The 24,324-nt window shown below is 41.1% G+C and overlaps 1 protein-coding gene across 1 annotated transcript in view; it reads left to right on the top strand.

Annotated features, from left to right (window-relative positions):
- Positions 1 to 9,731, top strand: part of rbpjb (recombination signal binding protein for immunoglobulin kappa J region b) — a 53,203-nt gene extending 43,472 nt beyond the window's left edge. The window contains exons 4-11 of the mRNA XM_056258916.1: positions 2,348 to 2,513; positions 2,624 to 2,798; positions 3,006 to 3,143; positions 5,920 to 6,032; positions 6,256 to 6,396; positions 7,764 to 7,919; positions 8,025 to 8,128; positions 9,294 to 9,731. Of these exons, the coding sequence (XP_056114891.1) occupies positions 2,348 to 2,513; positions 2,624 to 2,798; positions 3,006 to 3,143; positions 5,920 to 6,032; positions 6,256 to 6,396; positions 7,764 to 7,919; positions 8,025 to 8,128; positions 9,294 to 9,630 (1,330 nt within the window). The 3' untranslated portion in view covers positions 9,631 to 9,731. The remainder of the gene's footprint in view (positions 1 to 2,347; positions 2,514 to 2,623; positions 2,799 to 3,005; positions 3,144 to 5,919; positions 6,033 to 6,255; positions 6,397 to 7,763; positions 7,920 to 8,024; positions 8,129 to 9,293) is intronic.
- The last annotated feature ends 14,593 nt before the right edge of the window (positions 9,732 to 24,324 follow it).

Consider the following 24,324-nt stretch of genomic DNA (forward strand, 5'->3'; position numbering starts at 1 on the left):
TAACTCATATCTACAGCATCTCTCAGTCTGACTGGATGTGGAACCGCTGTTATTCCCCTTTTATTGCACCAGTTTTCAGATATCAGCTGCAGTTTTGTGTCATGAGCATTCCCCCGCCTCACGTCTAGACGTTTACAAGCGTTTCTCCAAGATGTGCGGTGAGCTGATAACGTCACCCACAGAGATCACAGGTTTAATGTCAAGTGCAGATTCCGTGCTTCCGTATTCAAGGTCACGCTGATTGATATCTGTTTGCTCTAACATCCCTTTGATGATGTAGGCCACAATATGCACGAGATGAGCAAAGATGACATAGACCCCAGACTCTGGTGGGGCGCAGGACGTGACGTGCTCCTGAGTTCTGAAATGTACCTTCTGTGCAGCTTTGCGTAGGTTCGGGTTTTCAGTGTTTTAGATTGACCATCTGATGGTGGTTTCTTGAGTTTGTCCTGCAAGTGAAGGCTGTACCAACACTACACATGTTCTGCTGCCACCTAGTGCTGATCTAAAGTACTTCTGATAGGTCATGTACACTTGATGCGTAATGTACAGCTATTCATTCATTCATGGAACAGTTGTGTTCCATGGCAGCTTTTATTTATTTATTTGATTGTTTTTTTTTGTTTATGTTTTAAATATTCATTCATTATTTCATTTTAATCCTGCCCAGAAGTAGCTCTAAATATCTATCTATCTATCTATCTATCTATCTATCTATCTATCTATCTATCTATCTATCTATCTATCTATCTATCTATCTATCTATCTATCTATCTATCTATCTATCTATCTATCTATCTATCTATCTATCTATCTACCACTTTGTCTGTCTGTCTATCTATCTATCTATCTATCTATCTATCTATCTATCTATCTATCTATCTATCTATCTATCTATCTATCTATCTATCTATCTATCTATCTATCTATCTATCTATCTATCTATCTATCTATCGTCCATCATCCATCATCCATCATCCATCATCCATCATCCATCACATCACATAATATATAAAGTATTCCATCCATCTCTCATGCAGTGTTTGTTTCCATCATCCATCCAGCGCAAAATATATGAAGTATTCCATCCATCCATCCATCCATCCATCCATCCATCGATCCATCCATCCATCCATCCATCCATCCATCCATCCATCCATCCATCCATCCATCCATCCATCCATCCATCACATAACATGAAGTATCCAGCTATACATCTCATGCAGTGTTTGTTTCCATCCACCATCCATCCATCCGCATAATATGAAGTATTCCATCCATCCATCCATCCATCCGCATAATATGAAGTATTCCATCCATCCATCCATCCATCCGCATAATATGAAGTATTCCATCCATCCATCCATCCGCATAATATGAAGTATTCCATACATCCATCCGCATTATTTGAAGTATTCCATCCATCCATTCATTCGCATTATATGAAGTATTCCATCCATCCATCTATCCACATTATATGAAGTATTCCATCCATCCATCCATCCATCGGATAATATGAAGTATTCCATCCATCCATCCGCATAATATGAAGTATTCCATGCATCCATCCATCGCATAATATGAAGTATTCCATCCATCCATCCATCCATCGGATAATATGAAGTATTCCATCCATCCATCCATCCATCCATCCATCGCATAATATGAAGTATTTCATCCATCCATCCTCATTATATGAAGTATTCCATCCATCCGCATTATATGAAGTATTCCATCCATCCATCCATCGGATAATATGAAGTATTCCACATCCGTCCATCCGCATAATATGAAGTATTCCATCCATACATCCATCGCATAATATGAAGTATTCCATACATCTATCCATCGCATAATATGAAGTATTCCATCCATACATCCATCGCATAATATGAAGTATTCCATACATCTATCCATCGCATAATATATGAAGTATTTCATCCATCCATCCATCCATCCATCCATCCATCCATCCATCCATCACATAATATGAAGTATTCCATCCATCCATCCATCATATCACACAATATATGAAGTATTTCATCCATCTCATACACTGTTTGTTTCCATCCATCGCACAATATATGAAGTGTTCCATCTCATCCATTGTTTGCGTCCGTACGTGCGTATGTATGATATTCTGTCTAAATACATCTAAATATACTAAATTGGCTACTTTAAATTTGTGCCAGCAATGGATGCACGACTCACATTTTGTTCTGAAAAGGCCAAAAATAAATGAGCATGGCCCATATGCCATGCTTTGATATCTTTAATGAACAGTGTATGTTCTCCGCAAACACTTCTCTATCTTACAGTAACACTCTTAATTTTTGTGTTTGTCTAGGTTTTTCTGTCCTCCCCCATGCGTGTATCTGATGGGCTGTGGATGGAAGAAGAAGAGAGAGCAGATGGAGCGAGACGGCTGCTCGGAGCAGGAGTCTCAGCCCTGCGCCTTCATTGGCATCGGCAACAGCGATCAGGAGATGCAGCAGCTAAACTTAGAGGGCAAGGTAACACATGCACAGATGCAAACCGCAAGAGCTACTACAGAGCCAAAACAACATGATTAGCATACCATTATTTTTCTCTTGAATACGCAAATCTGGCCTCTTCCCCGCAGAACTATTGCACAGCCAAAACATTATACATCTCCGACTCCGACAAAAGGAAGCACTTCATGCTGTCAGTAAAGATGTTCTACGGCAACAGCGCAGACATCGGCGTCTTCCTCAGCAAGAGAATAAAGGTCATCTCCAAACCTTCGAAAAAAAAGCAGTCCCTCAAAAATGCAGACCGTGAGTGTATTCACCATCCATATCACCCTCAATAGAAACACCTACAATTCTTTTGAGACTGTTAAAAATAAAGCATAACTGGGATAAATAATAATAACATCCTGTTGTGTAATAACTTTACATAGAAATGAGATATTGATTCAAACAGCACGTTCTAAAGTCTCTGTGGTGTGTTCTGACAGAGTTGTGTGTCTCTCCCGTGTGCAGTCTGTATAGCATCAGGAACGAAAGTGGCGTTATTTAACCGGCTTCGCTCTCAAACGGTCAGCACACGTTACCTGCACGTAGAGGGAGGAAACTTTCACGCCAGCTCACAGCAGTGGGGAGCCTTCTTCATCCACCTCTGTAAGTCCAACACACATTCTGTGGAGTAATGTTGATTGTCAAATCGTTAAAGGACTACATAACCAAAAAATGAACATTTGCTGAATGTGACTTTCTTTCATTAGTAGAACATTAAAGATGATTTTTTTTTAGCCAAGTCTTTGAGAGTCAAAAAAGGCTCCTGACAATATATTAAGGTCTAATAAAGCAAAACGATCGGTCTGTGCAAGAACTGTTCAAGGGACACTATCCTTGTCATAACTTGGATATATACAATACTGTTCAAAAGTTTGCCATTGGTAAGATTCTTTTGGAAAGAAGTCTCTTATGCTGCATTTATTTGATCAAAAAGATAGTAAAAAATAAATAATATTGTGTATTATGATGTACAATTTAACATTACTGTTTTCTATTTTAAATGTAATGTAATCCTGTGATTGGTAAAGCTGAATTTTCAGCATCTTCAATGTCACATGATCTTTCAGGAATCATTCTAATATATGCTGATTTGCTGCTCAAGAAATATTTCTTATTATTATCAATGTTAAAAACAGTTGAAAATAACAAAACAAAACAGTTTTACTGCTTAATATTTTGATGGAAACTGATACATTATTTTCAGGATTCTTTGATGAATAGAAAGTTCAAAAGAACAGCATTTATTTGAAATAGAATGTTTTTGTAACAATATGTCTTTTTATGTATTTACTGTCACTTTTTTTAATTTAATGCATCCTTGCTGAAAAGAACTAATTAATAAAAAATAAAAAAAACAACAACAACAACGTACTGACTCCAAACTTTTGAGCGGCACTTTAGTTCAAAGTACAAAGTGTTTTTAAACTATTACACTCTCTGTTAATATTATTTTTTGGCCTTATTAGAAATCTGACCAACCACAGTTCACTTGGTGTTTGTGATGTTTAAGAGGAGGTTAATTAGCCTGGGAAAAAAACGGTGGGGCGGGCTTTACACGATGACGACAGCGCTGGGATTTTGACAAGGGGGTAATCCATCAGCCGGAAGTTGAAGCTGCCTCCGGGGGCCGCCATTGTAGCTGGCTATCACCTGCTGTTAGCATCCCATTGACTCCCATTCATTTTGGCGTCACTTTGACAGCGAATAACTTTACATCTGAGGCGTCCAAAGACTCCATTTGTCCATTATTTATTTCTAAAGAAACACGACAATGTATAAAAGGCTCCATTACTTTGTATCTTACGTTATGGCCCCGTAGAAGCCATTCTTGTAAAAATAGGCTAACAATTGCGTCATAACCACGGGACGCTCTGTCGCACAGTAGAGAAATTACCGTATAGACAGAAGTAGAAGCTCGTAGGCAATCGTTTACTGTCTATGAGGCAATCGGTGGACATGGAGGCATAAAGTCAAGGGAGAAGCCCATAGATAGAGAGTTCATAAAAGCAACGGGACAAAATATTTCAACAACAGATTTGTTTGATTTCAATTCAGATTTGTCCCGGCACAGCTACTAGAAGGTCAGAACGGTTGATCACGTGACAACTACGTCGTCAAGCTCAGTTTGAGCCTGCGCAGAACGCTTGGCTATCAGGAAGTGAGTGCCCATGTTGGGCTTCAACTCTCTCCGTTGAAATCAACGGGGTCGCTGTGTCCATTTCTTTTACTGTCTATGGATTTTGAAGCAGATTTTGTAGCCTACATTACAAAGATGGATGCCGCCGTCGAACATCACTCGTTCGAATCAGCTATCGCGTCTGTTTTAAGCGATTTGAACGTTTCCTTTTTGTTAAAAACCGAGCAAAGAACAACACTCGGAGATGTTTCTCCGCCCCTTTGCATACGTCATCTCCTTCATCGCTCTGATTGGTTTTAGGTCTATCCGCGACGTCCCTTGGTGACGCCCCTCTGGAAATGATTCCTGAGTTACAACTGAGAATGGTCTGGTTTTAACCAGGCTAGAGGTTAATCTGATATAAAATAAAATATAACCCTGAGAGCAAAACTGACCACACAGGTTAGGGTTAGTCAAGTCGTCGTGAAATCAAAATTGACCCTATTTACTTTGTTAGCGCACATTACTAGTCTTGTGGTGAACAATTCATCCGTGCAAGTTAATACACAGAAAAAGATTTTTTTTTCGTGGTAATCTTTAATCAAAATCTGAACTTTTGCTTCCGCTCTGAAATGGCGTTCCCTCTCTGATGATGACAGTCATTCTGTCAGTCTGCTATGAGGATGAAGAGGAGGTGCGCTAAAATAAAACCCTTCCCTCTATTCAATATTCCGTTTCACCTGGAAATACGTCACAACACTGAAGTATAGTCAGTTGCAGCTTCTGGTTCACTGGGACTTTAAGCAAAACTTGCTATGCATTTCATTGATTTGATACAGAGAGAAAAGCAAACATTTACGAATCCAGCTAATAGTTCTTTCTCAGAAGCAGCAGCCTTTTTTAACACTGGACATGATTTTGTCTCCTGGCAGAGGGAATAACTCTTATCTTCAATTCCATAAAGCCAGCCAATCACGTTGGAGCTTGTCATTCGGAGTAAACTATTGCCATTGTTGTGCATTAACTTAATAGACCCGTTGCTGTCTATTAAGTCATCAATGTCAATTAAATTGACAAGAAAGAAAGATAAAACTCCTCAGTGTTCTTGATTCATTTCTTTTTTCTTTATTACTGAACGTAACTATTTGTGTGTAATGGAAAAGCATACTGTATATGCCATTGACACTGAACTGTCTGTGTTTTGACAACCATAATGGAGGTCTGATCAGAGGATATGCTTAGTCTTCTTTTATTATGTTTCAGTGGATGATGAAGAGTCGGAGGGAGAGGAGTTCACTGTGCGAGACGGGTACATTCACTACGGCCAAACTGTCAAACTCGTGTGCTCTGTGACTGGCATGGCTCTTCCTAGATTGGTAAGAATCCGTCTCTATTCATCTGACGATTTTCAGCATGTTATCATTTCTCTCTATTGTCCTCTGTTTTGTTTCTATCTGCTGACAGTATATATAATTAACAGTCAGTTTATAAATCTTTAGGGGTCACAATCAGTCACTGCAGAGAATACAATGTTGACGTCCTAATGATACTTCTGCTGATACTCTTATCAACTCCCTTTCCTTCTCCCCGCACACACAGATCATCCGTAAAGTGGACAAGCAGACCGCCTTGCTGGATGCAGATGACCCCGTCTCCCAGCTGCATAAGTGTGCCTTTTTCCTGAAGGATACGGAGAGGATGTACCTGTGCCTTTCTCAAGAGAGGATCATCCAATTTCAAGTGAGTAGCTCACTGGAAACTTTGGAGAAATGCATTTCTTACCGTTGGTTCAATGTGCTGATAATGACTTCAGTGATGTTATTAAAGAGATGCAGTTTGATTTTGTTGGAAATATGTATCCTTCTAAAATCACATATGTACACAAGACCTGATGTTTTTCTTAAATTGAAAGTGTATTGAAAGCTTTTGAAATATTTTTTTTATAATGACCTCCAAACTATATTTGTCTGTTCGTTTGGTTTCTCTCTGTGGCGTCTCTCTTTTTTCATTCCAACATTAATGACACCTTGCACACTTTCTGCTCTTTGTGAGCGAACACAAACGTTTTGCAAGGGAATGCAAAGTTTCTTGGGGGAACGCAAAACATTTGCGAGCGAACGCAAAAGCATTGAGACTTAATTTTTCCTCCCATATGATATTTTTTTTCCATCACCATGTCCATTTCGGGGCTCCGTACTTATGCTCACCAACTCTGCATTTATTTTATTCTAAAAATACAGTTTTATTGTGAAATATTAGTACAATATAAAATAACTATTTTTTTTTATTTTAATATCTTTTAAAATATAATTTGTTCCAGTGATGGCAAAGCTGAATTTTCAGCATCATTACTCCCGTCTTCAGTGTCAAATGATCCTTTTAGAAATCATTCCAATATGATAATTTGGTGGTCAATAAACATTTCTTATTACTATTATTATCAATGTTGAAAACAGCTGTACTGCTTAATATTTTTGTTGAAATTGATACATTTTCCAGTATTCTTTCATGAAAAGATTTATTTTATAAGATTTAAGATTTTATCTATTTTACATAAAAATCGTTTGTGACATTATAAATGTCTTTACTATCACTTTTGATGAATTTATTTGAATTTATTTATTTATTTATTTATTAGAAATTAATTTCTTTCTTCAAACACTCTCCCCCCAACCCCTAAAACTTACTTACCCCAAACTTTGGAAGGGTAGTTTATGGTGGACATAAAACCTTTGACTGATAGCTAGAAGGTCTCAGGTAAAGTAAGAAAAAAAAAACCATCACCCAGAAAAACAAAGATTCGGAAAGAGACACAAAGAGAGAGAGAGCACTTAAAATAGAGGAGGACATGATACATTTGATGTAAATGTTAGCGAACTAGTCAAGTCCATAAAACATCAAATTGATGGCATGTTTATGTATTTAGATCAGCCATCTAATAGGGGGGATGAAGTAATTCGGTCATTATCACAAAATAAACCCTCTCAGGGTGATACAAGTATCCTGATTGTTGGTTTTTATTTTGCGATAATGGCTATTTGATTGTGTATTATCCCTTTTTTAATGCTATTTTTGAGTTCCCTGTATTTATGTGTGTGTGTGTGTAGGCTACTCCATGCCCAAAGGAACCAAATAAAGAGATGATAAATGATGGTGCCTCCTGGACAATCATCAGCACTGATAAAGCAGAATACACGTTCTATGAGGGCATGGGCCCTGTACACACCCCCGTCACACCTGTGCCTGTGGTCGAGAGCTTACAGGTAACCCATACACACACAGAAGCTTGCATCTCTTACTGGTGTACACTCACAAGTCTCTGCCTGCAGTTGATAATGTATGTACACTATGTGTGTGTGTGTGAGCAGTTAAATGGGGGAGGAGATGTAGCGATGCTGGAGCTGACAGGACAGAACTTCACTCCAAGTCTGCGCGTGTGGTTCGGTGACGTAGAGGCTGAAACCATGTACAGGTATGGATATTATTTGAAAAGATATCTATATAGGAAAAGGGAGTATAAATCCAAGAGGACTTGAAATGTCGGTTATGTATAATTTTACAGATGCAGATCATTTTATACTGGGAATTTTTATTTGCTGAATAGTTATAAACCGGGATCTAAAGTTCTTTACAATACATTTATTGTATTTGATTTAGATTTCCGTAACATACTTCAAATATTGTACTTCATTATTATATCTGAGAAATTTGAAATCCATATCAGTGTGAAAATTAATTCCTTTACTAAAATGTAAAATCGGCTTTGGATTAATTCAGTTTCAGTTTAACATCCGGTGTGTCACTTGTGAAAAAGAAGTACACGTTAGCATACTTTCAAAAGAAGTACTTATTACAGAAATAATACACTTTAATAGTATATACTGTGATAAGTGCAAACTGAATGTAATGTTTTGACCCACTTAATTACAACTTTAAATGCCATTTCATATGCCTGAAATATGGTTGAAATGTACTGCCAATTGTACCCATAAGTAATTTATGGTAAACTAAAATATACTTTAATGTCATACAAGACTTGTATGTCTGGTATTTAAATATATTAACAATTGTACATTTGTAATTATGATTGCAATTTAGGAAAGTATAACCAATTGCTTTAAAATAAAGTAAAACTTTGACACTATTACAAAGTGCACTTTTTAAAAGTGTACTTAAGTATGTTAAGAAACAGTCATTAAACTTTTATGTCATTAATATATTATCTGCAGGTATGAGTAATATTAATTAACGAAATTAGGGTTATGGTTTGATTTAGTTGCTTGTAATTATACATAATTTACTGTTATTACTCTAATAATTACATGAAAATGTGCAACAGGAACACTGCAAAATAAAATCTCCTAAAAATACTTTGAAGATTTGAAGTTCACTACAAATGGACATTCATAAATCGTTACAAACTTGTTCAATCTAACAGTAAAAGACATGTTAAGATTTGACAGGTCGTAGGTTGAATGAAGTGCCTCTGCCTTGTAAAGTTTGAAGTGAACAAGACCCCACATGTTTTGTTTAATCTGTATTAAATCCTTATGTAGTAGTTAAAGAAAAATATGTACTTTTATTACAAACATTGTAAAAACAGTGACAGACTGATAGACGTTATATTTCCTCTGAAGGTGCGGGGAGAGCATGCTGTGCGTCGTCCCAGACATCTCTGCGTTCCGCGAGGGCTGGCGGTGGGTTCGGCAGCCGGTGCAGGTCCCCGTGACGCTGGTCCGAAACGACGGCATCATCTACTCCACGACGCTCACGTTCACATACACTCCCGAACCCGGTCCCCGTCCTCACTGCAGCGTGGCCGGCGCCATCCTACGAACGGGCAACACCAGCTTGCTTTCCACGACCGGCAACATCGCGGGAGTGACCGGAGAAACGACACCCTACGGCTCCAACAGCACGTCTAACGCCGTCACAGCGTCGTCCTCTAACGCAGCCGCGGCTGTGGTGTTATAACACACGCAGCAGTGCTCACAAACTCACTACGAGCTATGCGTGAAAACAGAAGACTATAAACTGTTTGTAAAAGTGCTGCGTATTGAATTTCAAAAAAAAAGGCTAAATTGTGGCGAGGACAGCATATTTGAGAGATGGTTCTCCTGTGCCCTCTTGTGGTTTTTCTCTAAGGAGCCGGTTTGGTGCTAGCAATAGACAATGCCTGAGAGGAAACACCAGCACCTGTCAACGGGTGTAGAAGACATGGAGACAAGACCACAGCAATGATACATCAGCCGACTGAAAATCATGTTTAGTCTCCTACGTTTCTTCCTTCCGCTCTGTGTGTGTGCGATTGGGTGAGATGTATCATACCCTGGGAGGTCGAAACTCTTAGGAAAAGGGTCACATTGAAATTGTGAGTTGACAGTTTTTATGGACCAAGGATATTGTATAAGCTTTAGTAAAGGTACATTTTTGTTTCCCTCCATACCTTTTTTATATCAAACATTATAGTACGCTTTTGTTACCAAATAGGTTCTATTCCTCCTCTGAGCTTCACCTTTTTATTTTTTGTTTTTCTGTATATAGATGGTTCCATATACATATGTTCGCTTGGACTCCTTCAGTTTTGATACTTTGTGTTTTGTAATACCGTCCTTTTTCTTTTACATTCGGCTTTAGTTTCATTTTCCATTTGGGAGAAACTCAGAGGGCCTGTTTTTTTTATCATTCGTTTTTTATGAAGTCTTTAAAAAGAAAAGAGCTTTAAGCAATGCGTCTGCCTTGCCTGCATTACAATATGCGCTACGCTTCCTTTAAGCATTTCATCATAGATCGATGCGTCTAAATCTCACAAAAAGGAACAATGCCATCTTTCTGTCTTATTTGGGAATATAAACCAGAAAACACAATATAGAGGCTTTGGATGCAACGTGTCTCTTCGATGCGGTAGCCATAGTGCAGTTCATTTGCTCTAGGGCGTACATCCGGTTCTCACATATCAATTTCAGAAAGTTCACAGTAGTTGGATATTTGTAACGGTCAAGTTCTGACCCGAGTTTAGACTCCTACAGTTTTAGTGCCGTTTTATAATGTTTCCTTTCTAAAAATCAATTTGTTTGTCTTCCTGAACATCCATTTGCAGTTTCTAAAATTTGAAATGCTCTCAAAAACGGATGATTTGGAGACGTGCTCTACCATTAGATGTGGCCTTACTGGAACAAAGGTTCCCGCTTTAGTTCACCCCTTCAAAAGGAGGTTAACAAACGCGACCCGAGGAACCACGCCTTGCATTTTGAACATTTTACATGCGATTTTTGATATTTAAACTCCCTAAACTTCAATTTTTTCGTTTGGATTTAGAAGATCTAAATGTGTAATAGATACGAACATACCCAAAGATATTATATTGCATTGTTGTCTCTGTTTTTTGAATATTTGAAGAGTATGTTGAGAATTGTGGCCTCTCGCACACCAAAAGTAGGAAGCTTTACTTCGTTGGTCATTGATGTGTTTATCGTGGCCTTGGTGTCTCACCAACTAGTAGACTCCCAGACAGCAACATAGTGTCGGCCCAGATCCGGCCCACATCCACGCGGCCCAGATGTGAGCTGGATCTGGGCCAACACTATGTTACTGTCTGAGCTAGTATTAATGACAAAAAAAAAAAAAAAAAAAAAAAAAGCTGTAATGAACCCATCAACCAGCACTAATAGTGTTTTGTGACTTTCTTTTTTTATGTACAGTAATTTAACTTTTGAATTTTATGCATCCATTTGTAAAAAAAAAAAAAAAAAAAAAAAAGTAAAGAAAAAAAAGACCGAAAAAGAGAAACCATTCAGCCATTTTTTTTTTTTTTTTTTTTTTTTGCGTCTGTGGCTCTTAACCCCCAGTTATGTCCTTGGTGTTTCCCGTCAAAACGGTTGGGTGTTTAGTGTCCGAGTTTGTCCTTACCTTGTATGCTAATGTCCGGAATAGCAAATGGACATCATGGGACTAGAAACATGAATGGCCTTTAAATGTGTGTCTCTCAAATGTGTAAGCATACAGCAATACTGTATAGGTCACTTGGTCTTGGTCACTTGTGTCTTGGTCTGTGGAAATAGCCACTGATTTTTCACCAGCCTGATCCACAACATATGTGGTCATGAAGAACAGCTGGCTCAACTAGAGTCATATTCACTTTCTTTTACACTTCTCCTTCTTCTACTTTCTCTCCTTCATACTAATTTAATCCGACACCTTTTGCGTGGATCCTGCACTGTCTTCCTTGCTTGGAAAATCTGTAGTGTAGTACAAGTAGGCAACCCATCAAATAAGGCAATACTCCAGCATTGTAGGCCTACAATGTAGTTTATTTCGGGAAAAACTGTAACTTGAATGTTTCTGCAAAAAAAAAAAAAAAAAAAAAAAAGACAAAAATCACTCGTTGCCTCCACAAAATTTTTCTTTTCATCATTATCATCATCATCATCATCCGTATTTTTTTGTTAAAAATGACTTTATTCTGTCCTTGACGGACACTTTGCAAAAATCTTCCATGAGGTAGTTTAACCTAAAGCTCTTGCACTCGGTTTCCCAGAATTCTCGCGTCACAGTCTTCTTCCATTTTACCGTGTTCTTGCTATTCAGAATCATATAAGCGCACACTTCCATTTGGGGGAAGATGGCACTGGGCAAAAGCATGGATGCATTTTTTAACAGATATCTTGTTAAACGTTTACTAGCAGTCCATTTAATTTCACATATTTGATGGTTTTTTATTTGTCATTGTCATTTTGAGAGCTTCCATTCAAGCAATGTGCCCCCGACCCCCCCCCCCCCCCATTTTTTTTCAAGTGCTTCCCTTGATTTATATGGGATCACGACCCAAAAAAGACAAAAACAAGTGCTTTAAGCCAGTCCGCCTTGAAATGATACAGCATCATTGAAACATTTCCTACACAAACGAAAGAAAGCGATTAATTCAGACCGTAAATTCAGTTTGATTTTATCATGTTTTCGTTAGCACAGCACAATATATCATCATTTACTCATTTATATAGCGAGAACATTTCTGAACCGCTCCGTCATTCTGATTGCTGCCTCTGTTCCACGTTTTGTTTACATTGTGGATTTGCTCAGCTCTACCCCCATTTTAACGTGGTGTTATGGTGGTAAAGTGCGTTATGTTTCTTTCTGAACAAACTAATTGACAATCTTGCTGTTTTTTACAGTTTTTGAAGGTGTTGAGCTTTAGAATGAAGGATTTGTTCAAAGTTCAAACTGACGTGTTGAGCTGTGTATTTAAGTTGCACAGAAAATTGGAGGATAACAAAATCCATACATCTGCATTACATCATTTTTCTGTCAGTTATAAATCAATGGAAGAGCTCGAAACATGTTTTTCATGTAATTGTCCAAGGCATGTATGCAGAGGTCATGCGCCAAGCCTTAAAAACACATTTAATTGCAAATCTGAGTGAACAAATGTTTATAGTCAGTCAGTTGGTGTCATTTATGTCTATATGTTGGTTTTATAATTCTCCATTAACTTTGCTCTTCCAAAAACAACTTTTTTTTTTTTTGCTTAATGAGCTCCGATCAATGTATAGGTGATATGCCAAATGTCTTATAGTTAAATTTTCATGCACTGCTTTTCAAACATGGCACCAGAGGCAGCTTTTCAAAGATATCTCAATAGTTACGAGAGAAGGATGGGAATAAATGATTATGTACTGTTTACAAACAGTAGCGGTTCTCTAGTTCCATACAAAGAGCTTGAATCAGTCCTAACGTTGTCTTGCTTTGCCTTTTGGACGTGAACATTTAAGCAAAGGCTTAAATAGGGCACAACTTTTTCTCTTTTGCCATCGGGAGAGTTAAGTGTTGTACTGCATAGTATCAAGTTATTATGCCTCTAGGACAGTTTTAGTTTGGTAATTCACCCTTTCTGCTGGTTTTGCACTTAGAGAAAACCACATTTGTCTAGATTAGTTGCTTATAGTCACTTTTCATGTAAAGCAATCCTGCTGTGCCTAATTTGATGCTCTGTGCTAGGCTTTATGTGTGCAGCTCATCGCTTTCACTTCACGTTTGTCAGTGTCTTTTCCCCCCCCTTTTTTTTTCCTACTTGGTCTGTTCTAGTTATAATATTCAGAGGTATCAGTATGGTAGCAATCTCAGCCCTTAATGGGCCGCTGATGTTAGGATCATGTGCCCCAATGTGAAACAAGGAGAATTAATTCCGTTTCATTCGTCTGTATGTTTGATTTTGTACATATTGCACCTGCTCAGTTCATATGTCATTAAATAATAAAACTGCAATATTGGCATACAAATCTAGAAATAAAAGTGAGATTTATTTCCTTTTTTTATTTTTTTTTTACAACTGCAACTTCTTAAAAGGGTCATGGACTGCATTTTTTATATATATAACCTATGTTCTCTGAGGTCCACTTATTAATAATGTTATCAAGATTTTTCGGCATCAAGGCATTACCTAACCTGAGGTTCTATTATTGGGCAAATAGTATTTTTGCACATTTTTCAAAACAATAAACGTAAAATTCTGTTACTTTTTTTTTCACTTCAGCAATAATCTGCCAAGTGTCGTCTTTGAAAAGAGATCAAACTTCAGTCTGTGCTCTAAAGCATTCAAGATTTACGACAGTTTAAGTTGGAAATTTTATTTTCAGGTCTATGCTCAAAAAGTGATCAAGTTGATTATAAATACAGCGTAAAAATAATTTAGTACCATAAAATCCCCTAAAATGACAAAATATGAAATAAAAAACAAAAAAAACATTATCAAACTAAAATATAGTACATTCATTTAATTGAAATAAATTGCAGTCATTTTTGACCAGGGGTCAAAAAGAGGGTCAAGATGTTGCCTTTGTCCCTCTGCTGGCGACAAATATTGGTGAAGTGGAAGTCCAAAATGCCCCCTCACATTCTTTGGCTATCAGATGTTCTTTATTTTATTAAGTTTCCCTCAAGAAGTGGTCAAATAAGTTTTGGAAGTTTTGGAGTCCACTCTTTCAGTATATTAAAGAGAGTAATTTCTTATCCAGTCCTAATTAGGACAGTTGGGCCTGGCAGGGGAGTAAAATTTGGTTTCTGATGGTTTTATTACATATGTCATAAACAGCTTGAACAAATGACTTTTTATTCTGACTGTGGTTTGTTTGTTTAGTTTTTTTTATTAATATTGGTATACATTGTGTTTATTTATGCTTTTTTTCACTGTTTACACTCTTAATTGAGTTTATAATCAATAACCAAACCTGGAGGGGGAAAATAAATAATTGACTTTGGTTGTCAATCATGAAGGGATCTCATGAAGGATTCTGCATAGTACTTCTCTGGTATGCACTACTAACCGTTTTGCTAGGCTAGCTTATTAATTAGCTCACTCAAATGCATCCAGTATATAGTCCGCTAGTTCCCTTTCAGTCGCTCACGCTCACGTAGTCGACGTGTTGACTGATTGGGATCACGCTTAGGGAGCCTGTCATCTTCGAGTATTGTTAAAACAAGCCAATGCACATTGGCGTGCAAGATTTGCATCTCACACTCCGCCCCGTGGCGCGGGTATAAATATGGAAGAGGATGCACGCACCAGTTGTCTTTCGCTTCGGAGCCGATCGGTCTTCATGTTGATGTCTCTGAAGAGTGTTGTTTATTACAACAAGTGAGTGTGTCGGTGCTTCTTCAGGAAGGCTCTCCCGGTGCTGGTGGTTTACAGCGCGAGTACAGCTGTGGTCGCGAGCTTTCTGAGCTCTCAACTGCTGTTTTAACAGCATCAAATTTCTGTTTGTGTGTTTGTTTGTCTGACGGCTGGTTGAGGGCAAAGAGAGTAAGTGCTTCACTGGTACAGGCTGCACCATCCTTGTCAGTGTTGCCGCAATCATTCCCCTGTGTGCTCCGGCACTGGTGAGGGTTTTCAAATCCTGAAAGAGCAACACGGGTGCGTTTGCGACTTTTTCAAGATGTCATTCCACCCGTGCGTTTCTGGATGCGGTCGTTCCCAGTCCCCCTCTGACTGTCACAATTGTTGCATCACGTGTTTGGGCTTACAGCATGCTGAAGCAGCTTTTGTGGATGGCTCATGTTCTCATTGCGGGAATATGACTGTCTCTGTGTTGAGATCGAGACTCGCCTTCGTCCGCGAAGTGCGAGTCCCCATTACCATGCCCCACCCCTGGGTGACGTGTGGGATGGGTGATCTAAGGATAGTGATGGATGTCTCGCCCGGTAACCATTCCCTGTGGACTCCTCACTCCTCCATCACACCGCAGCTGATGGGAGTCCTCTGTTGAGCGCGCTGGTCCCTCTGTAATGGACCGACCAGACGTTTCATCAGGGGTTTCTCCAGAGGACAGGATGTCGATTGCAGCATCGGAGGGTGAGCTGATCTATGGAGATGACGACTTGGCTGCGTTATCCCCTTCGGGGAGTGTAACGTTGCCCGAGCCAGATCCACAGCTATCAGCTATGCTGAAACGGGCCGCTGAGGCTGTCTGGCTCCAGTGGAACCCTCCACCGTGTCCCGCTCAGTCTCGGTTGGATGATTAGTTTCTCGGGGTAGGCCGCGCTGGTTCTCAGCCCGCCGCCCCAGTTCCTTTCTTTCCCGAAATGCATGGAGAGCTTACTAGGTCGTGAACGGCACCTTTTACTGCCGAAAACTGCCTAGAGAGCCCCTCCTCCCTCACTACCCTTGACGGAGGAGCGGTGAAGGGTTACGAGGTGATCCCTCCAGTGGAGCGGGCTGTCGCGGCACACTTGTCCCCCCCCCCCCCCCACAGGCCTGTGAGCTTTCGTCTGTTCTTATGAACAGAGCTTACAAAGCTTGTGGGCAAGCCGCCTCTTTTTTGCTTGCCATGGCGTTGCTACAGGTCTATCAGGCCAAAGTACTAATGGCATCACGCTGCGTTCGAGGACCCGGTCATCCACCTTCTCACGCATCCCCTGTTGCCTTGTGGAGACAGGTGAGTGTTGCTCCGCACAGTCAGACACCGCTTCGGGTCGCCCCCGGGCCTTCTGAGCCGGGTCCCTGTCCTCCACCTCGCTGCCCCTGTCATGCGCACGGAGATCGCAGTCCTACTGGCGAAGGGTGCGATAGAGCCGGTTCCTCTAGCCGATTTGAAGATCTGCTTCTACAGCCCGTACTTCATTGTACCCAAGAATGGTGGTGGGTTACGGCCAATCTTGGACCTGCGAATTTTGAATCGGGCCCTTCACAAGCTTCCGTTCAAGATGCTAACGCAGAGACGCATTTTCGAATGCATCCGTCCCCCGACCTGAAGGACGCGTACTTTCATGTCTCCATCCTGTGGCGACACAGGCCATTCCTGTGCTTCGCGTTCCATGGTCGAGCGTATCAGCACAAAGTCTTACCATTACCAGTCTTACCAGTCATACCGTCGCCCCGTGTCTTTACGAAAGTCGTGGAGGCTGCCATTACTCCCATGAGAGAGCAGGGTGTTAGTATCCTCAACTACCTCGATGACTCGCTGATACTAGCTCACTCTCGAGATCAGTTGTGCAAACACAGGGATTTGTTGCTCCAACATATCAGCCAGTTGGGTCTTCAGGTCAACTTTTTCGAGTTGAAAAGAGCAAACTCACCCCGTGCAGAGGATCTCTTTTGTCGGTATGGAGCTGGATTCGGTCCAACTCACGGCACGCCTCACAGAGGAACGTGTCCAGTCGGTGCCGAACTGCCTGAAGACTGTCAAGAGCAGAACAGTGGTCCCACTGAAACTTTTTCAGAGGCTCCTGAGGCATATGGCAGCCGCAGCCGCAGTAATACCGCTCGGCTTGCTTCATTTGAGACCACTTCAGCACTGGCTTCAGGGCCGAGTCCCGAGGTGGGCGTGGCAGAGCGGCACGTTCCGTGTGACAATCACCCCGACCTGCCGCCAAACCCTCAGCCCGTGGTCAGACCCTTCGTTTCTCCGGGCCGGATTGCACCTAGAACAAGTGTCCAGGCAATGCTGTGGTCTCCACAGATGCCTCCAACAGCGGCTGGAGGGCCACGTACAATGGGCATGCAGTAGTGGGGATCTGGACGGGCCCCCAACTGCATTGGCACATCAATTGCCTCGAGTTGTTTGCAGTACACCTTGCTTTGAGACTCCTCAAAATGCCGCTGCTCGGCAAGCATGTACTGGTCCGTTCGGACAACATTGTGATCCTTGTGTACATCAACCACCAAGGTGGTCTACGCTCCCGTCGCATGTCGCAACTCGCCCGCCACCTCCTCCTATGGAGTCAGAAGCATCTGAGGTCGCTTCGCGCCACTTATATTCCCGGCCTGCTCAATCGTGCCGCCGCCGAGCTTTCACGACAGCCTGTGGCCCAGGGAGAGTGGAGATTCCATCCCCAGGTGGTCCAGCTAATCTGGGACTACTTCGGGGGCCCACAGATAGATTTGTTTGCCTCTCCGGACTCGTCCCATTGCCAGTTGTTTTACTCCCTGAACCGAGGGCACCCTCGGCTCGGATGCACTGGCACACAGCTGGCCCCGGGGCCTTCGCAAGTATGCGTTTCCCCCAGTGAGCCTTATTGCACAGCTAATGTGCAAAGTCAGGGAGGAAGAGGAGCAGGTCTTGCTAGTTGCCCCTTATTGGCCCAACCGGACCTGGTTCTCTGAACTTGTGCTCCTTTTGACAGCCTCTCCTGGGCCCATTCCTCTGAGGGAGGACCTTCTCTCTCAGGGATGGGGCACCGTATGGCACCCACGTCCAGACCTCTGGAAACTCCATGTCTGGTCCCTGGATGGGACGCAGAGGTTTTAGGTGTTCTACCTCAATCAGTCGTAGACACCATCTCTTCTGCGAGAGCACCCTCTACGAGGCATGCTTACGCCCTGAAGTTGAACCTGTTCGTTGAGTGGTGTTCTTCTCACAGAGAAGACCCCCGAAGGTGTTTGATCAGTTCCGTGCTTTCTTTCCTGCAAGATGGGTTGGAGCGAGGGCTGTCTCCCTCCGAGATCCGTGGGAAAGCACAACCTGATCGTCAGGTTCCTGAGGGGAGCGAGGAGACTGAATCCGCCTCGCACCCCCTCTATACCCTCTTGAGACCTATCTTGCTCCAGTTGAGTTCCCCTTAAGCCGAACCCTGTTGAGTTCCTCCACACCCCTTCGGCATTGGACATTGGAGCGTCCGATGCTAGGCCTACCACTCGTATGCACTGGTGGAATCCCTACAGCGATCCCATATGTGTATTCTTCCACGGTACGGCTCCCTGCGGCGAGCTCGTGTCTTTCCCTTGGCAGAGCTTCTTCTGCCGTCACTGTCCGGCTGAGTCTCCCCTCTGTTATAGGCTGGAGCCACTCAGTTCATATGTGTATTCTCCACATGTTACCTCCCTTCGGGCAGGACGTGGCTACCGTAGCGTCCCTCCTTCCTTCGAAAGGGCACGCTTTCCCAGTGTTCCAAGTCTAACTGAGTGGGTCTTGCAGAACAGCAGTGACTTTCCTGGCCGAAGCCCTATCCCTTCTCCTCCTCAATATGCAGGGGGATAAGAAGGCTTTTGTCTAGGCACTGGAAGGTGGCAGCACTAGGTGGCGTTTTAATTGGGATCCCAATCAGTCGACATGTCGACTACGTCGAACGAAAGCGACTGAAAGGGAACGTCTCGGTTACGTATGTAATCCTCGTTCCCTGAAGGAGGGAACGGAGACGTAGTCCCGTTGCCACTATTGCTGGACCACCGCTGACTCCGGGCTCCGCTCGGCTCCTCAGCGAAAAACAACTGGTGCGTGCATCCACTTACGTATTTATACCCGTGCCGCGGGGCGGAGTGTGAGATACAAATCTCGCACGCCAATGTGCATTGGCTCGTTTTAACAATACTCAAAGATGACAGGCTCCCTAAGGGTGATCCCAATCAGTCGACTACATCTCCGTTCCCTCCTTCAGGGAACGAGGGTTACATACGTAACCTCCGCTCGGCTCCTCAGCGAAAAACAACTGGTGCGTGCATCCACTTCCGTATTTATACACGCGCCGCGGGGCAGAGTGTGAGATGCAAATCTCGCACGCCAATGTGCATTGGCTCGTTTTAACAATACTCGAAGATGACAGGCTCCCTAAGCATGATCCCAATCAGTCGACACGTCGACTACGTCTCTGTTCCCTCCTTCAGGGAACGAGGGTTACATACGTAACCGAGACGATCTCTGTCCTCTAGGCACAGGAGCATACTGGCCTCCAGAGTATTTGGAAAGGGCCAGGTACCTCGCAAACCAATAGTGTTTTCACTAGGGTGCTCCTGTTCACAATGCTGCACGGACATTTTCCACTGGCCGATATGTATCTCATCCACAACGACTGGTCCAAATATGTCGTCTCACAGGGTGAGATATTTATCAAAGAACAAATGATCAAAGATAGCAGGTGTAAAGTATAAGAGGATAATCAAATATCTCTCCCATCTTTTTGCACAGATCACATATGAATGCAGGCAGAAAAAACAACTCCATCATGACCACCTTTTCTCTCTCTCTCTCTCTCTCTCTCTCTCTCTCTCTCTCTCTCTCTCTCTCTCTCTCTCTCTCTCTCTCTCTCTCTCTCGTGCATGCTGGGAGTGAGTGGGCGGAGCGTGGTGAGTGTGGAAGTGAGTGGTAGCCGACTGTGGCTGGTAAGAGTGCTTTTTTCAAACTTTTTCTTTTTTCTTGTAAGTGTTTTCTGTTTGTGTTTTTTTTTGTTTGTTGTTGAGGTATTTTGTTTTGTTTTTGTGAGGATAGTCTGCTTGCAGCATTTGCTGGGAAGCATGGCGAATCCAAACACAATGGCTTTTGAAAATTTAACTCGGCGTCATGGAGTGAAGATTGATTCAAACGCTAACGTGGAAGATGTTTGTTTGGCTGTAGGAGATGTTGTGGGTCATGAAAACATTGTGTCCGCTTCGCGAATGAATAATGCGTTTGTGCTTTTTTTTAGCACTACTGAGAAAGCGAACGAAATAGTGCAAAAAGGTGTCGTAATCAAAGGTTCACTCACGCCGGTGTTTCCTCTGAGTACTCCCGCCAAGAAAATATTGATTTCAAACGTCCCTCCTTTTGTGAAAGATGAGATAATTGTGCAGGAATTGTCCCGTTATGGAAAGATAGTTTCCCCCATCAAAAAAATTCCGCTCGGATGTAAATCGCCTTTAGTAAAACATCTCGTGTCTTTTAGGAGACAGGTGTTTATGATTCTGAAGAATGGCGAAGATGAACTTGACCTGGTTTTTAAATTTAAAATAGAAGGCTTTGATTATGCTGTCTTCGCAACATCTGATACGACGATCAAATGTTTTGGTTGTTCGAAAATTGGGCATCTCAGTCGTAATTGCCCAGATAAAGTGAACAAAAACACAGAGCTGATTGATGCAGCTAAAGCAGGGAGCGCTGTCGATGAAAGTTGCGCGTCTGGGATTAGTGCAGCGGCGACTCCCGCGGTTACACCGATCGAGCCGCTCGAGGGAGCGAGCAGCGCGGATGCGCGGGCGCCCTGTTCTCCTGCGGATGATGGAGGTGTTGTGGCGGAGTCTCTGGCGGCCGAGAACGCGGTAGGGTTGAGTACATTATCGTCGGTGTTTGTAGAACAAAACAGAGAAATTGTACAGGAAAATCTGAGATTGAATGACTGTGAATTGGATATGGAAGTTGAATCTACTTTCAAAACTCCAATTAAAAGAAGAATGAGTCGCAACGATAAAATCAGTAAACAAATTAAAAAAAGTGACGCAGCTGAAGATGAAATCATAGCTTCGGATGATGATGATTCTGATTCTAGCGTTTCTGTGTGTTCAGAGATTTCTGTTTGTTCCCAAAATGAAGCGGTAAATGTTTTGTACAAAGCCGAAGACATTAGTGTTTTTCTTCAGGAAACGAAAGGGCTAAAAGGCGTGCAGATTGAGGATTATTTTCCTAATCGTGCACAATTTGTGAAAGACACCAGATATTTGATAAAGGACGGGGCTTTCTCAGATCTCGAAGTGTACCGTTTACGGAAGTTTGTAAACAAGTTAAAAAAACAAATTCCTAGAGATGAGAAGAATGCCATGGTTTAATCCCCTAAGCTTGGTTTTTTTGACCGTATGCACACTCTCTGTTTTTTCTCATCTTAGTTTCTTGTTGAACCTAAATAAAAAAATGAGTCAGCTAAAAATTGGAACTCTCAATTTAAACGGAGCTAGAGAAGTTCGTAAGAGGATGATGTTGTATGAATTTATAAATCAGAAGTCTGTTGACGTCATGTTTGTACAAGAAACGCACAGTGATCAAAGAAATGAGGTGGATTGGAAAAGAGAGTGGGGAGGACAACTTTTCCTTAGTCATAAATCCTCTGTTAGTGGAGGTGTTGCAATTTTATTTAGTAAAAATATGACTCCAGTATCTTATGAATTTGTTGAAATTGAAAAAGGTCGTTTTTTAAAAGTTATCGTTAAATTTGAAAAAATTGTTATGGTTTTTTTTTTATATTTATGCTCCTAATAGTGGAGTGGAAAGAGTTTTGTTTTTAAATTTAGTCAACACTACTCTGAAAGGCCTAAATACAGATGATGTTTTAGTTTTAGGTGGAGATTTTAATTGTACCGACAGTGATAAAATAGATCGAAATCATTTAGAACCACATGTTGCATCTCAAAGAGTTATCAAGCAACTCATTCAAACTTTTGATCTTTGTGATATTTGGAGATGTATGCATAACAAATTAAGACAATACACATGGGTTCATTGTAAAGATAATTTATTGTCTTTGGCACGTCTTGATCGGTTTTATAGCTTTAAGCACCAGTTCAATATTTTTAAATCTTGTCAAATTAATCCTGTAGGTTTTTCGGACCACAGTGCAGTTCTTTGTTCTGTCCTAGTTAGCCATGTGAAGTCAAGCAGTGCCTATTGGCATTTTAATGCATCTTTGCTTGATGACCAACATTTTAAAGATTCTTTTATTTTTTTCTGGGATGTTTTTAAACAACAAAAGCACTTATATAGCTCTTTACAGCAATGGTGGGATTGCGGTAAAATACAAATTAAAATTTTTTGCCAGCAATACACTCTTAATGTAACAAGAGGAATAACTAGATCATTGAATATTTTAGAGACTGAGATAGTTGATTTGTACAGTTTGTCTGAATCTACAGGTAAAAAAGAACACATTGAAGCTCTGAAATCAAAGAAAACTTTATTTGCAAACCTGTTGGACATTAAGGCACAGGGAGCGCTGGTTCGCTCACGTTTCCAGAAAGTCACACAAATGGATGCACCTTCCAAATTTTTCTTCAGTATGGAGAAAAAAAAACAGTCAAAGCAGAATAATTCATTCCTTGGTCTCTGACACAGGACAGGAATTAACTAAAACTTCTGAGATAAGAGAAGTTGCTGTACAGTTTTATAAAAAATTATATACAGCTGATTTGATAAATGAAAAGATGACACTTAGTAGTTTTTTTGAAGGTCTGCCAAAACTTGATGAAGAGAGCAATGAAAGTTTGCAACAACCTTTGACAGAGCAAGAGCTTTACACAGCAATGATGAGTATGGAGAATGGGAAATCCCCCGGGATCGATGGGTTACCCATTGAATTCTATAAAACTTTCTGGCCCATTTTAAGAGAAGATCTCTTATTAGTGTTTGATGAAAGCCTTATTAATGGGTTTCTTCCGCTCAGTTGCAGAAGGGCAGTTATCACTCTATTGCCCAAAAAAGTTAATCTTCAAAATATAAAAAATTGGAGGCCTGTTTCTCTTTTGTGCTCAGAGTACAAAATCCTGTCCAAAACTTTGGCTACAAGATTGAGTAAAATAATAGGGAAGGTGATACACTACGATCAAACATATTGTGTACCAAATAGATCAATTTCTGATAATATAACTCTAATAAGAGATGTTTTAGAAGTTTCAAAGTTGTTTGGTATAAATATTGGCCTTATTTCTCTAGACCAAGAGAAGGCATTTGATCGGGTTGAACACCATTATTTGTGGCATACTTTACAAGCTTTTGGGTTTAATTCAAGTTTTATTGGTATGATCAGAACAATGTATTGTGAAATTGAGAGTGTGATCAAAATTAATGGTAGTTTGTGTGCCCCCTTTACAGTACAGAGAGGGGTTAGACAAGGCTGTGCCATGTCTGGGCTATTATATGTGCTGGCTATAGAACCACTGCTTTCTATGTTACGAAACAAGTTAAAGGGTCTAACATTGCCACAGTGTAATAATGCTTTTTATTTATCTGCATATGCTGATGACGTTATTGCTTTTGTAAATGATAGTAATGATGTTGAAATGTTACAAGAAGTTGTTAATGCTTTTAAAGATATTTCTTCAGCAACTGTAAATTGGGGAAAAAGTGATGCTTTATTGATTGGAAAATGGGAAGGAGGAAATCCCATTCTACCAGGAGGCTTAGTATGGCAAAAAGATGGGTTAAAATATCTTGGTGTTTTCTTGGGCAATGAAGTTTTCATGCAGAAGAACTGGGAAGGAATGGCAGATAAAGTAACAGGACGTTTGAAAAAATGGAAATGGCTGCTTCCTCAGTGGTCTCCTACCAAAGATTCAAGCAGAAACTGTGAACTTTTTTTGGGACAATTTGCATTGGATCCCCCAAAGCGTTTTGTTTCTGGCTAAAGAGGATGGAGGCCAAGGTCTAGTGCATTTGGCAAGTAGATGTGCTGCTTATCGTCTTCAGTTTGTGCAGAAATGTATGCTGGGATCTGAAAGACTTGTAT

The sequence above is a fragment of the Rhinichthys klamathensis genome, unplaced genomic scaffold (assembly GCF_029890125.1).
Source record: "Rhinichthys klamathensis goyatoka isolate OS25496 unplaced genomic scaffold, OSU_Roscu_1.1 h1tg000161l_1, whole genome shotgun sequence".
NCBI lineage: Eukaryota > Metazoa > Chordata > Actinopteri > Cypriniformes > Leuciscidae > Rhinichthys > Rhinichthys klamathensis.